At 53.1% G+C, this 13602-nt stretch overlaps 1 protein-coding gene across 2 annotated transcripts in view; it reads left to right on the top strand.

Moving 5' to 3' along the window:
* GPSM1 (G protein signaling modulator 1) overlaps positions 1 to 13602 on the top strand; it is a 62180-nt gene that overhangs the window by 21705 nt on the left and 26873 nt on the right. For both annotated transcript variants that reach the window (XM_072936776.1, XM_030286871.4), the window contains exons 5-9: positions 734 to 857; positions 1571 to 1686; positions 1834 to 1989; positions 3524 to 3632; positions 6068 to 6194. In XM_072936776.1, coding sequence (XP_072792877.1) covers positions 734 to 857; positions 1571 to 1686; positions 1834 to 1989; positions 3524 to 3632; positions 6068 to 6194 — 632 coding nt within the window. The remainder of the gene's footprint in view (positions 1 to 733; positions 858 to 1570; positions 1687 to 1833; positions 1990 to 3523; positions 3633 to 6067; positions 6195 to 13602) is intronic.

Genomic DNA, 13602 nt, shown 5'->3' with positions numbered 1-13602 from the left:
TCTCAAGGACCTGCACTTTATCTCACTTGTCCCAGCCTTCCTTTTCCTAAATAATTTCTAAGATCAGTCGTGTGCCACATGAGAAGGTTGGCGCTGGAATTTTGGGCTTGTGTTTTCTCCTTGTACTTCAGAATTCTGCTTTTGTGGTGCAGTTTTTTAAATAGGCTTTAAAAAGAGAGTGATAAGATCTTACATCCCTCCCCTCATATCTGAGGATGTGATAGTGCCTTTGAACAGCTCACCACCCTTTTTCCAAGGAGGGGTGCATGTGGCATAGCCAAGGGGCGAATTTGTGCCAGTGGTGAGTGCTCTACCATTCTCTGTGTGCTGTGTGTGTAAAGGGGGTAAAAACAAGATAAAGAAATGCCAGGAGGCTCCAGAGCAAAGCCCTGGCACAGGACTGTGGATCTGACCTCTCTCCCTGGAGCAGGACAGGGAAATCCTCTTCCTGTGGCCCTGGTGCTGCAGTGAGGCCATTTCTGATTTAATGTGGGATGGATCAGGGTGTGTGAGCACAGGTGTGGTTCCTGCACGGAGCCACCCATGGCCTGAGGGAGCAGAGCAGCAGGACCTGCACCCTTGGCTGGAGCTGCCAGGGGTGTCCAGCAGAGCTCACCAGCCTTGGGAGGGAAATGCCTTCTGCAGGGCTGCCTCTCCTTCCTTCCTCTGCAAGTTCCCACCCGTGTCCCTGCAGGGCTGTGCCTCATGGATGCTCTGCCCTGGTTTCTTTCAGGAGGAACCTGTCCCTGGTGAAGGAGCTGGGGGACAGAGCTGCACAGGGCCGTGCCTACGGCAACCTTGGCAACACCCAGTACTTACTGGGCAACTTCAGCGAGGCCATTGCCTTCCACAAGGAGGTAGGAGACACCTCTGCTCCCTTCCTGGGCCTGGGAGCAGCTTTCCTTCTCAGCACAGCCCAGCAAGCACAGGGAGAAGTTTCCCCCAGGGTCTGCCCTGTTGTACCAACTCACACTGAGCAAATCTTACTCCAGCCCCCATCAGCACCTCGTGAGCAGCTCCAGGGAAGGGTGCTGTTGGCTTGGAAACCAAAGGAGGTATCCAAGGGCAAATTGCAGCTGGGTCTAGCAAGGAGTTTTTTTCTGCTCTTAATTTGTCTCAGTCTAGATTTTAATAAATGCGAGCCATGAATTTAATTAAGCTGCTGAAAGAGCTGTTGATCAAGAATAAATGCTGCTTGTAGAACATGATAACTTTCTGCAAAGCTTTACAGGGAGGTGAGGTGACAAAGTCCCTGCCCCAATTCAAATGCAATTTAGCTTCTGTTGCAGAGTGTGTATCAGTTCCCTCGCAGTGGAAGGTGGAAATTCACTGTTGCTCTGGTTTTTAAATGCTGGGGGGACAGCACTGGGATGTTCCCATCACTCCCACTTTCCCCAGAGCCTTTCCTGCTGCTGAGCTGCAGGAGAGGGAGAGGTTTCCTGCTGCAGCCCCCCTTGACAGGCAGGTTCATCCCCTCGGGGGTGGGAGCTTTGCAGCCCCGAAAGCTGCTGCCCAGGGGAGCTGCTGTGGGGCAGAGGGGTCTGTGCTGACTGAGCTGTGTCTGCTGCAGCGCCTGGCCATCGCCAAGGAGTTTGGGGACAAGGCTGCCGAGCGCAGAGCCTACAGCAACCTGGGCAACGCCCACATCTTCCTGGGCAGGTTCGACATCTCTGCCGAGTACTACAAGTGAGTGCCAGGGCTGCTCCTGGGGATGCTGGGCTGTCACAGCCAGCCCCCAGCTCCAGGGGCTGTGACAAGGGCTGCTGTGCTGGCCATGCAGGGTGCTGCTCCAAGGGCAGTGACCAGGGCTCTTGTTCCCGCTGTCCCCTGTAGGAAAACGCTCCAGCTCTCCAGGCAGCTCAAGGACCAAGCAGTAGAAGCCCAGGCTTGCTACAGCCTGGGGAACACATGCACACTGCTTCAAGACTATGAGAAAGCCATTGAATACCACCTGAGGCACCTGGTGATAGCACAGGAGCTGGGAGACAGGTAAGGAGTGCCTCAGGTGAGGGTGGAGAGCCCTGACCCTTCTCTGACTTCTCTCTTGCTGGGGTTAAGCATCAGTGATGTGTATGCTTGAAAGTCATTAGGAATCTCTGGGCAGCCAGTCCTTAGTCCAGTCATCTGTCAAAACCTTCCTCGTGTCATTCAGACCTGGAGATTGTGCCCTCAGTGCTGTGTCTGTGTGGGCTGAGTGATATTTCTAACGAGAAAGGTGAAATCAGGTTCAAGAAGATGCATCGAGCTCAGTGCCTTGCCAGTGGCTGCTGCTGTGTTCTCCCAGGAGGGCCTCTCAAGAGCTCCCTGGTGTTCACAAAAGTTGTATTTCCCTTGAAAGCCGTGTGTTTGGGGCACATCAGATGTGCCACTTTGTGCTGTTGCTCTGGGATGATGCTGGAAATCTCTGTGTACAGATGATGTTGCGTAGAGAGCGTGCAGGTGATGCATCTTGGTCTTGCTCCTCGTTATTTAGGAGTCTTGGCCTTTTAACTTTTCTTAATTTTTCTTTTTGAGAGGTTGGTTCTTTTCTCCTGGCTGTTCTGATCCTGAGCCCTGTTGCAGCTGAGGTGACTGTGCTGAATTCCCCCAAGCCTGGGTGTCCTCCACTAGATGGAGCAGGGACACCAGGATGGGAGAGCTGTGCCACCACCCGGGCGGGCACGATCCCACCCAAGGGTGAATCATGCTGTGGGGGAGCAGGCCTGTGGGCTCCTGCGTTCCTGGGAACACACCCTGTGAGCAGAAGGTATTGAACAGGGTGACAAGAAAAACGGTGGAATGCTGATCAACCCGCCCAAACCTCTGAAAAGGGAGTTGCAGTCATGCTGAACCTCCCCCTGCGCCCCCAGGTGCTTTTTTTATCCTTTCTCCCCCCACATCTGCTGGTTTGCAGAGCTGAGCAGCTCTGGGGAGCAGGAGGCTCTGCCTGCTCCTGCAAACAGCTGCTGAAGCTCAGGGAGCCAGGCTGGGGGTCTGGGCTGCACAGGGCAGCCCCACATTCCCTGCTTTCCCTGGAAACCAGCAGCAGTGCCCTGGACACCTGGTGGAATGTCCCTGTGCTCTGCTGGGTGCAGTTTTGTGCTGTGTGTTTGCCCTGGTGATGCAGTGCTGGGGCTCAGCTGGAGCTGCTGCCTGCAGAGTTCTCTCCTGGCTGCTCTGGGCTGGTGGTGCATTCTCTCTGTGCAGCTCTGAGAGGAGCCCTGGCTGGGTGAGGGGGAGCTGGGCAGGAGCTCTGCTTCTCCTCTCGGGCTGGGGCTCAGCAGTGAAGCCAAACCATCCTGGCCCTTGCTGCAGTGCTTACATTTTGTCCCTGTGGGTGCAGTCCTGTTTTCCCAGGCTGTTCATCCCCAGCTCTTGCTGAGCTCAGCATAAGAAGAGTTTAAAGTGTCCAGCACATCTCATTTTCCAGTGTAGAATCTCTGTGGAGGTGGAAGCAGAGCAAGGAGCTCTGTCAGTGCTCTCCAAAAGGCCCAGCTGGGCTTTGCCCAGCATTTCTGTGGTTTGACAGTTTCCTGTCCTGCAGGGTGGGAGAAGGAAGAGCCTGCTGGAGTCTTGGAAATGCCTACGTGTCCCTGGGGAGCCACGAACAGGCTTTGCACTTTGCAAGGAAACATCTTGAAATCTCCCAAGAGGTAAGAGAAGCTGGTGCAAACCAGAGGGAACCTGTGACCCCTGGTGAGAGCAAGACTATTTTATGCCAAGGAGTTATATTAATGCAGTTACCTTGCTCTCACTGTTCTGGAAAGCTGCTTCAGTGGTGTTCTTGGGAGCCTGCAGAGCTGGGCTGGAAAACTCTTGATGGGAGGCTCCCAGCCTTGCCCCTTATTACAGCAAATGTGTGAGCTGTACTTTGCTCTTAACCAAAGTTCTGGGTGAGAAAGCGCCTTGGGGACTTGTCCACTGGCTGGCCAAGGTGTTGTGCAGCCCCCAGTCAGTGAGATCCCACTTTGCTGAGCACAGGGACACCCCAGCTGAGCTGCAGCTGCAGTGTCCTGGTGCAGTGGATGCTGTCCCTGATGCCACTGCTACCCCTTTGGGGGGTTGTGTGTGCAGCTACTCTGCTTTCACCTTGGCCTGCTCCAGCTCTCTGCAGCTTTCCTGCCGTTTTCAGGTGGCTCAGAAGTGCAGAAAGCCAGAATTCCATTGTTTGCTCTTTTCGGTGTTGAGGAAATCGGCTGTGGCCTCTTTAGTCTTCCCCAGATGAAGAAATTGCCCTCTTGAAGCACTAATTGAAATCACCATCTGTAAGTGTGCTGGGTGTTCCCCTGCCTGTCTTTTAGGTTGGCTAAATCTCTGAGTAGGGCTGACACAGCAGCCTAATTACAGATTTAATGATACTTATCAGACACACTGAAGAAATACTGTTCTTTGGCCCTGTAAATTTTAGGATTTTCCCAACTCTGCTCAGGCTGGGGCTGAGCCCTCAGAGCCAGGCATCATCTGAGGGCCCTGGGAGGATCAGACTGGTGGTCCTGGGGCCTTTGGGGGTGGAGGGGAGACCCAGCAGGGTGGGGAGTCCCAGTGTTGGCATTGCAGGGTGCTGGCTGTGGCTCCAGCCGTGTCAGGAGTGGGTTCCTTGTGGCATGAATTATGGAGCAGTGCAGAGACTGTCCCTTTGACAAGCACCAGGATTTTGGCCAGGAAAAACCTTGTGGAGTTCAGTCTTTTCACGCTGATGTTCATAACTCACTTCCCATCACTTTATTCCCAGCAAAAATCTGATGGTGGCATTTGACTCCAAATGAAACCAGCTCAGAGTAACCACACTGGAAGCTGCTGCAGGTTGATCAGAGGTTACTCACAAAATCCCACTGGAATAAAGGATCTGTACCTAAAACCCCTGGAAGCTGCCCCAGCTCCAGGACACTGCTCTGGAGTACTTTTGTCATCTCAGAGTGCAGCTCCTGGGAGGCTGAGGGCAGGGAACAGGGCTCTGCTGGGGTGTGTGTGGCAGCTCCTGCCCGGGGTCATTGTCCTGCCTGTCTGTTCCTGGTTGTTAATAGGGCTTTGGAGATGATCTGAGATGAGTGGAAGTCAGGGAAGCACTTAATAAATGAGCATCAAGGACTGTAAGACCTAACATGGACATAGTAATTTCTCTGGAGATGATGTCAACAGCAAATCTCCTGTAATTGGCAGGGGGATTTATGCCCGGTGATAAGCCCTTTGATCTGCCTCTCTTTACTGGAGCTTGGGGCTTTGTCATAAATAATGTGGTGATTTATGGGTTTGTTCCATGCTGCAGTCTGTGGCAGGGGACACAAAGGAGCTGTTGCCAGGCATTTAACAGGAGCTGGCCTCTCCAGGGGAGCAGCCAAGGTCTTCCTCTGTCCCACAGGCTGCCCTTCCTCTGGAGATGAGGGGCTGTTCTCTGGGTGTCCCTGGTGGTGTGCAGCACAGCCATTCATTCCCTGGCTGGGTTAAACTTCGAGGAGGATGCAGTGTTGTGTCCCACAGCTCCTCGTTTGAAGTAGCAGGAGCTGTTGGACAGATCACTGTCCAAACATGGAACATCAGCTTCCTTGGCCTCAGGCCAGCGAGAGGTGGGAATGGGGACAAATGTGGACTTGGAAATTAATTTTTGGAGCATTGTGTGGGTAGATGACTAGGAACAACTCAGTTGTGTGGCTGTGAGCCAGGAGAGAAGGGCTTTCGGGGCCCTGGTGTGTGCCCACGTGGCTGATGGCAGCGTGGTGTCTGCTGCTCAGTAACGATGGAAATACTTGAGGAAGGGGGCTGGGAGTTCCAGGGCTCCCTGCCAAGCCATGTGTGGCTGCAGGACAGCCCAAACCTGCACGTTTGGCCTCAGTTCTGGGGCACTGGGCGAGCTGAGCCCTCTCAGAGCCTTGCACTGAGCTGTTCTGAGCTGCAGCACGGTGACCCTCTCCCAAATTATCACTGGAGAACAGTCCTGGAGAGCTGTATGGCCTCTCAGGTGTCTCCAAGCTCACTTCTGGCTGGCTGTGTTTGATTTTTGGGGGTGAGGCTGGCAGACCCTTGGCTGGGGGCTGTTTGCTTGCAGCACCCTGTGCCTTTAACCAGTGCCCTGTTGGTTTTCCTGCTGCAGATCGGGGACAGGAGCGGGGAGCTGACAGCCCAGCTGAACGTGGCCCAGCTCAGGGCAGCCCTTGGCTTGGGCCCTGGGGAGGAGGACGTGGGGGCAGCTCAGCCCTACTCTGGCTACGAGGCACAAGGTGAGTTCTGGGGTTTTGGTGGCATTGGGAAGTCTTGGGAATTACGTGGTTTGGGGAGGGGAAGGCGTTTGCAAGTGGGCAGGAAATACAAATGCTAGAGCAGAATAAGGCTGTGGAGTGAGTGCCTTCACTACAAAGGGGACTGTGATGGGTTGCTCTGTGCTTTCCATAAGCTGCAAAGGTAGGGAAGGATCCCCAACAAAGGGCACAGAAGGAGTTAATGGAATTAATCTGCATTGGGAATGACATTCCACATGCCACGCAGCAAACCAGCTTTTGTATCTTTTAAAGCTCTGCAGGGCTCTTTTCTCTGATTTGACTGATACCTGAGGCTTTCAGGAGTGACTGGCAGGGATTTTTGGCTGCTCTGGTTCTGATTAGCACCAAGTAACAAGCTGGAGGCAGGTTGGGACCATCAGCACACACTGGGTGACATCTCACCCTTGGAACACCTGCAGCAGTGCTGAATGTGGAGACAAGATGTGGCAACACTTGGTCACAGCAGCCCAAAGTGGCTTTACTGGCTCTGGGTCACTCTGCCTGTGCTGCCAGGGAGCAGGGTGGCTCAGACAGGTCACCACAGTGCTGCCAGCCTGGCTTGGGGACTGTCCTGGGGCTGCCCACTGCAGGCACGGGTGGGTGCCTGGCATGGGCACTCCCAGCTGGCAGCTCCGTGCTCATTAATTCACACACACCCATCCCAGGAGGTGTGCACTCATTAAATACGACCTTGTGGTGGCACTGAGGTGGAGGGGATGGTGCTGGGGCTGAGGCAGCGTGCCCTGGGAGGGGAAGGAGAGGCTGGCTGTGCCTGTGTGCCCTGTATTGATCCCGTTTGATAACCTGCTACGTCAGTGCTGGAGCTTCTCCTGCCAAGTGGAGGTGTGGTGAGGAGCCAGCGTGCCCTGCCATGCCCCACTGCAGCTGAGCTGGTGCCTCAAGTGCTGTGGGGGCCACAGCAGCTTCCCCAGGCTCCCTTTGCACCTCATCTCCTCTTGTAACTCCTGCAGAACTCATTCCTGCCATCTCCTCAGGGGCTGCCTTCTGCCGGGTCCCTTTGTTGTGAAAGGGGGGCAGGAAATGAACCTCAGTGTTGGTGCAGAGTCTGGGTCAGAGGAAGTGTGGATGTGGCCCTTGGGCTGCTCAGTGCCCTCTGCAGATCCAGATGTGCTGTGTGAACATCTGGAGGCAGCAGTGCTGTTTCTGACAGAGGCAGAGCCGTGCAGGTCTGTGTGTGGGGTCCCTGGAGGCTGGAAAGGGCTGAGCAGCTGCAGGCAGAGCTCTGGAGGTTGCAGTGACCCCGTTAATCCGCGCTGCTCACGTTCCCAAGGCTGTTTGTTGAGAGAAGGACAAAGTGTTCTTGGGAGGAACAGCAGCAAACACTCTCTCAGTGCAGGGAGAGAAGGATCTTGAGAGCAGATTTCCCCTCTCCAGGTCCTGGAATCTGCTGGGGAGGTAAAACTCCACTGTGTGTTGGTGGGCTGGGCCCAAGGAGGGAGTGTGAGGTGACACCTGGCTGAGCTCTCAGTGCTTCAGGTGGGGAAGGGGCTGTCCCTGTCACAGGGGCACAGCCTGTGCAGAGGAGCCTGACTCCTTGATTTCTCCTTCTCTTTTCTCCTTTTCAGCTCTCATATTCCAAACTTCAGCAGAGGATGAGAGGCCACCAATGTGCCTCTGAGCCCTTCAGGGGAGGGAGATGTATTTAATGACTGCCAGAAATTTTGGTACCCTCCTGTGCACCTATTAAATGATTAGAAGAGCATAATTATTTATATTATTAATAGCAGCAGTTTACAGCCAGAGCAACATCTGTTTCTGTAATAGGAAGCAGGTGAGAGAGTTGAGATTTGAGTTGGCTTCTGAACCAGCCGTGCCTTTTGATGTTGACAAATCTCATGGTGAGGAGAGCTTTCCTTTTTTTTTTTTCCATTCAGATTATTTTTCCTGCTTAAGGTTACAAAATGGCTGCATATTCCTAAAGATGCTAAAATCCTCTGATTAGGCAAAGGTGATAAAAAACGTCAGGTACAGGAAAGCTTCCTAGCAAAGGCTGAGCCAGGTTTTCACTGTGGTGTCCTTCACAGGTTACTTCTTGGTCCTTGCCCTTCCCTGGGCTCTGGGGGTGGAAGGAGTGCCTGATGTTTCCCTCTGCTGTTCTGGCTCCCCTTGCTGAGCTCTTGATGATTTTAATTAATATTCTGAGAGTATTTGGATGTCAGAAGACAAAGCTGGAGGCCGGGGAAGTGGGGCAGTGCTGCAGAAGTCTTGTGAAAGCAGCGACCTTGTTGAGAAAGGCAAACACAGAGAGCTTAAAGCAACAAACTGAAGGAAGCTGGAGAGGAGCTGGAACATGAAGTAAATAAACAGGGGCTGGGTTTGCTTCTCCAAACAACCAAAAATGTGGCCCTGAATAAATCTCCTTCTCTTTCACACACTGCAAGCTAAGAGTTGAGTACTGGTGGGCTTTGCCTTTGGAGGGAAGTGAAGAACTTTCCTGTGGCTCCACGGGGTTGTTTTTAGGGGTGAAGAGTCAGCACTGGGAGATGTCCTGGGGTGCAGACAGACAGCACTGGTGCCCTTTGCCAGATGAGTTGAGGCTGTAGATCTGCTCTGTGAGGAGCAGTGTGGACTGGGAGCACCGACCTGGGTGGAGGAATCAGTTTGGGGATGCTGCCTTGATCCTTTGGGGATCCTGCCAGCTGGGAGGGGAGCACAGGGACAGGGGTCCCCCAGCAGCCAGGGCTGGAGGCAGACAGGAGCCCTGGCCCTCCTCAGTACCTCTCCACAGGGAGAACTGGCTCTGGGCTGCTTTTCTTCTGCTTTCAGCAGCTCCTCAGCCATCACTGCTGGCAGCAGCAGAGTCAGGAGACACGAAACAACCTCAGCTGGCAGCTGGGAGTGCGTGGGGAGGGCTGCAGGTGTTCCAGGAGGCGTTGGCATGGGGGTGCTCCCAGAGCTGGCTGCTGGCAGGGTTTGTGCTGTTGGCAGAGCACAGACACCTCTGCCCTGCCCTGCCCTGCTTGCTCTGAGGGCAGGGCTCAGCCCTGAGCCTGACTGCGAGCAAACCCAGTGCAATCCTGGAGTACAGGCTGCTCTTACAGCTCTGAGTTATTGCTGGGATGCTGGGCATGTGTTTGATTTTGGTTTCCCCCACACACATCCAATGGGCATCAGGTTTTCTCTAACCAAGGCTGGAATAAGGCTTATTTACAGGTAAAGCCTTGTCAGTTTGGGTCAAAGGATGAGCCTGACTTCTCCCCACTGCTGATCTCCTGCTGGGAAATGGTGGGCACGAGGCTGCCCTGCTTGTTTGGTGTTCCAGGGGCTCCTCATCCCTCTGTGAGGCAGCCCTGCTTCAGGTTGTGTTCTGCAGTGGGCACAGCACCCCTCTCCTTCCTGAGCTCTGCTCAGCTCTGTGGGGCTTTGATTGTGGGGCTCTGCAGTTTTCAGCTCATCTCTTCACAGGAATCTTTGAACCTTTGCATCAATCAGACTGGAATAGAAGAAAAAATCTGCTTTTATGTTTTCCAGCCTGTTTGTTTTTGATTGTTTGCCTGTTTTAAATATCTTTGAAGTACCTAAAAAGTGTTTAGGCCTGATAAAGCAGGCAGGATTGACCATCCCTCTGCTGATGCAAGCAGGGAGGTGGTGATGCTGCTCCCCCTGCCAGCCCGTGCCTGGGGCTGCGATGCTGCCCGGCCACAGGGATGTTCCTTCCCTGTAGTTTGCTCAATCTTCCTGCAGAAAACTGTCAGCTGAGGGATGTGAGAGCAGCATCTTGCTGACAGTGGGCCAGCCCTGCTCCCTCAGGCTGTGATTTCACTGTCTGGGAAGCATTTGCCTTCCCTGGGGCAGAGTCGGGGTCACATCCCCGGTGTGGAACCAGTCACACTGAGTAAGTGCAGCAATTGAAAGTGTTTAATGTTAAATATCCTCAGCTCCATCCCAGGAGCTGATGGGCTGCAGCTCAGTCTTTTTTTTGTGGTGAAAGTGAAAGCCTGAGGCTGTGTTAATTGTACCTGCTGATGCAGGGGTGATGGATGAGGTGCTGCAGAAGCAGAGTGGCTTTGGGGCAGGTGGAAGGAAGGATTGGTGGCCTGGTGGCTTTGTTGTGCTCCAGCAGGTGCTCACAGGGAGAGCTGGGGCAGGAAGGTGTCCAAAATTCCTGTCTGTGGTGGACAGCTGCTTCCACAGGGGATTCTGCAGTGAAGATTCAGGACTTCTCAAGGATGCCTCTTCTTTATAATGAGTTTTTTCTAAATCCTCTGCTGTTACAGCTGTGAAGTCATTCCAGCAGCACTGGTGGGGGGGATGAACCTCTGAGTCATTTGGATTTTAAACTCAGTAATTTAGCACTCACTTCAGACTGCCCCACTATTGGCTTTAGGAAGTTTTAAAATACTCTTCCCAAGTATTTAAGGTTCCTCTCTCATCCTGCTGTGTACGTGAGCCTCCTTCCCAGCACTGGTGTAAAATACAGCAGGAGTTCTTGGCTCACAGCAGAGGAAATGCTCCAGGACTGGAGGAGATGATGTTGTGCTACTGAAATTTGTTTTATCTTGATGCCAGGGAAGATGGCAAGTGCTGGAAAAGAGGATGAGGAACGGGCCAAGTCTTGAAGCCTGTGGCAGAGAAGGCACAACGTGGCTTGTGGCAGAGCCATCCATTCAGGATTAAATCTCTTGTTGTGGGAAGGGAGAACTTTTTGGAAATCCTTGGCTCTGGGAAGGCTGAAGTTCCCTTTGGCTGCAGGTGCAGACTCCAGCAGCACTCCCAGCTCTGCTGTGCTGTTCTGGTTCCTGAGTGCACCTTCCCCAGCCATTCCCCTTGGTGGCTGCTGGGTGGGAAATGCCCTGGCAGTGCTGCTGCTCTGGCCAGGAACAAGATTCCTCTGCTTGCTGTACCTTTTATGCAGCACAGAGCAAGAAAGGAGAAGGGGGAAATTCTCTTTCTTGCCCAGCTAGAATTTCTTTTTCTCCCTTAAATCTTTCTGTATGGATGGCCATGCTCTGCTGTGGCATTCCTGTGAGCAGGGCAAGGCCAGACCCTCAGCAGAGTCCCTGTAATCTCTGGGGTGACCTCAGGACCACCCTCCTTCCTGGCAGGGACAAGCCCTTGGACAGCCAAGCTTGGCTTAGAAAAGCCCCTGGCAGAGCTGAGAGCCCAGTCCAGCGTGGGCAGCGTGTTCAGGAGCTGCTGGCTGATCCCAGCAGCACCCAGGAGGAGGGATCACGTTCATTCCCCCTCTTTTTTAGAGGATTTTACTGTGGGTGTTTGATGGCTGCTAAGCTGACACGTGGTTGCTCCTTCTCTGCCCTCCCTGAGTCAGTCTGGAGGACAAAATCGTGTCCTTGGGCTCGTCTGGCTGCTGGAGATGTTGCCCCTGTTAATTATTGCGTGTCATTTTCCAGCTAAACCCTGGGTTTGATCTCTGCTTGCTCAACACCAGCTGATAATGGATGGTGGGAGGTCATGGAGGGAAAATCCTGCCCTCAGAAGCAAGCCAGGTGTGGCTGCCAGTCCATCTCACCTCTGCTGCATCAGCCCTGGGGTTGTGAGCCTCCTGCCAGCCTGCTCCACCCAGCTCAGCTGATCTCCCAAAAGATCCTCCTGTCCCCAGGCTGTTCCTCTCGGATTGCCTGGGGGGTTATGGTTACAGGAGGCTGTGCCCAACCTTCCCACAGCCTCCAGGCTCGTCTTTGCAAGTGTTCCAGGGTTGGGTGCTCGCTGTTTGCTGCAAATACCCCTCCAGAATATTTCGTTCTTTGACCCAAATTGCAGATGTTTTGTTTGCAAATCACCCTTGATTAGAGAAAGGTTAATGCCTTTTGCACATCTGGGGCAAAACTGAAATCAAAGATGTGCCCAAACCCACAGCAATTACTCAAGAATTGTAACACTACAAATAAGTTCCTCGTGTATTCCAAGACTGCAGCTTTCCCACATTGAGTTTGCTCGTACTAGGGGGGTAAATAAATAACAAATAAGAAAACAAAGTAGCTCCCTTGTGCCATTTCTACATGCAAGGATGACTCTTTTTCCATGTGAATGTGAGGGCTCTTTGGCCAGTGATCCAGAGCATCTCCTCATTCCCTCTCTCCATCGAGGAGCCTCTGTGCCAGCTGCTCACCCTGAGTGCAGTCAGCAAATGCCCCGGGGCTCTGGGTGCCGTGTGGATGCACAGCACTGCTGTTATTTGTTATTTCTGTTATTTTCAGCCCGTTGCTCAGCTGTCAGACTGGATTGTGGAGATGCAGAGCTGGGCTGACACAAACACAGAGCATCTTCTGCCAGATCAGCCAGATGAGCATCTTGATGCAAAGGGAACTTTGTATTGCCACATATTGTGTGCAGCTTTTGTGAAGGAACAGTTTTTCCACAGAAGAGAAAACTGCAGGATTCTTCTTCTGGAGCAGGGCTTTGTTGTACTCAGGGCTGTTGGGAAGTTGAGATTTTGCTCTGGAGAGAGCTCATCTGTGCCTCCCAGCAGAACAGAGATCATTCCTGTCCTGGTGGTTCCCAATTCTGCATCAGAGCTGTTGGGATTCCCTGGTCCTTCCCTGCCTGCAGGACCAGGCTGGGCAGATGGTCCTTCCCATGGATGGGCACACAACAGCTTGGCACCAGCGTTTTATGGCCCAGTCATGGTAAATAACTGATATTATTTGCTTTCTCTATTTAGGGAAAAGTATTGTTCTACCCCAGTAGCAACTGGGAAAACAAATGCCACCATTTATCAGGCGAGTGCTGACAGTAATAGAGGTCAAGTGGATTTATGGTGCCAGAACCCATTATGTGTTTGAAGACTAATTAAAGCCTTAAATGAGATGCTTGTCCTACTGGAGGATGCTATATTTTTTTTTCCCCTTCTTTCTTTTCCTGCTGCTGTGCTTGTTTTCCCCCTCCCCCTTCCCTCTTTAAGAGCTTTGCTGCAATAATGGAGCACGAGGCTGACAGAGCTCCCCTGATTAGATGTCAGCAGTGTATGATTTGAGGTGCTCTGGGAGCACTGGACCGTGTCTCCACTGTCACTTCAGGGCTGGGAAGGGTTTCCAGACCAGCATTCCACCCCAAACAAGGGGCTTGGCTGCTCTGGTGTGATTATCTTGAGCAATATTTAGAGTTGTCTGCCAGGTTCGAGGTTCGGGTCGGTACCGAGGGAGGGAGGCGCTGTCCAGGGCTGGGAGAACTCTCCCAAAACCAAATCAGTGTCTTGGTTAATGCAGGTACAGGGAGAAATGACCTTTTCATGAGAGTGCAGCAGGTCCTGATGTGGGATTTGTTGTGTTTGGGGTGCCCAGCCCGTGTTGTGTGCGCTGCTCACCAGCAGTGCTGCGGGGGCTGATGGTTCCACAACCTTTCCCTGTTGTTTTTCATGGAGTCCCCTGTCAGGTTGAATTCTGCACAG

Source organism: Taeniopygia guttata, chromosome 17 (assembly GCF_048771995.1).
Source record: "Taeniopygia guttata chromosome 17, bTaeGut7.mat, whole genome shotgun sequence".
Classification (NCBI taxonomy): Eukaryota; Metazoa; Chordata; class Aves; order Passeriformes; family Estrildidae; genus Taeniopygia; species Taeniopygia guttata.
This window is presented reverse-complemented; position numbering and strand designations above follow the sequence as displayed.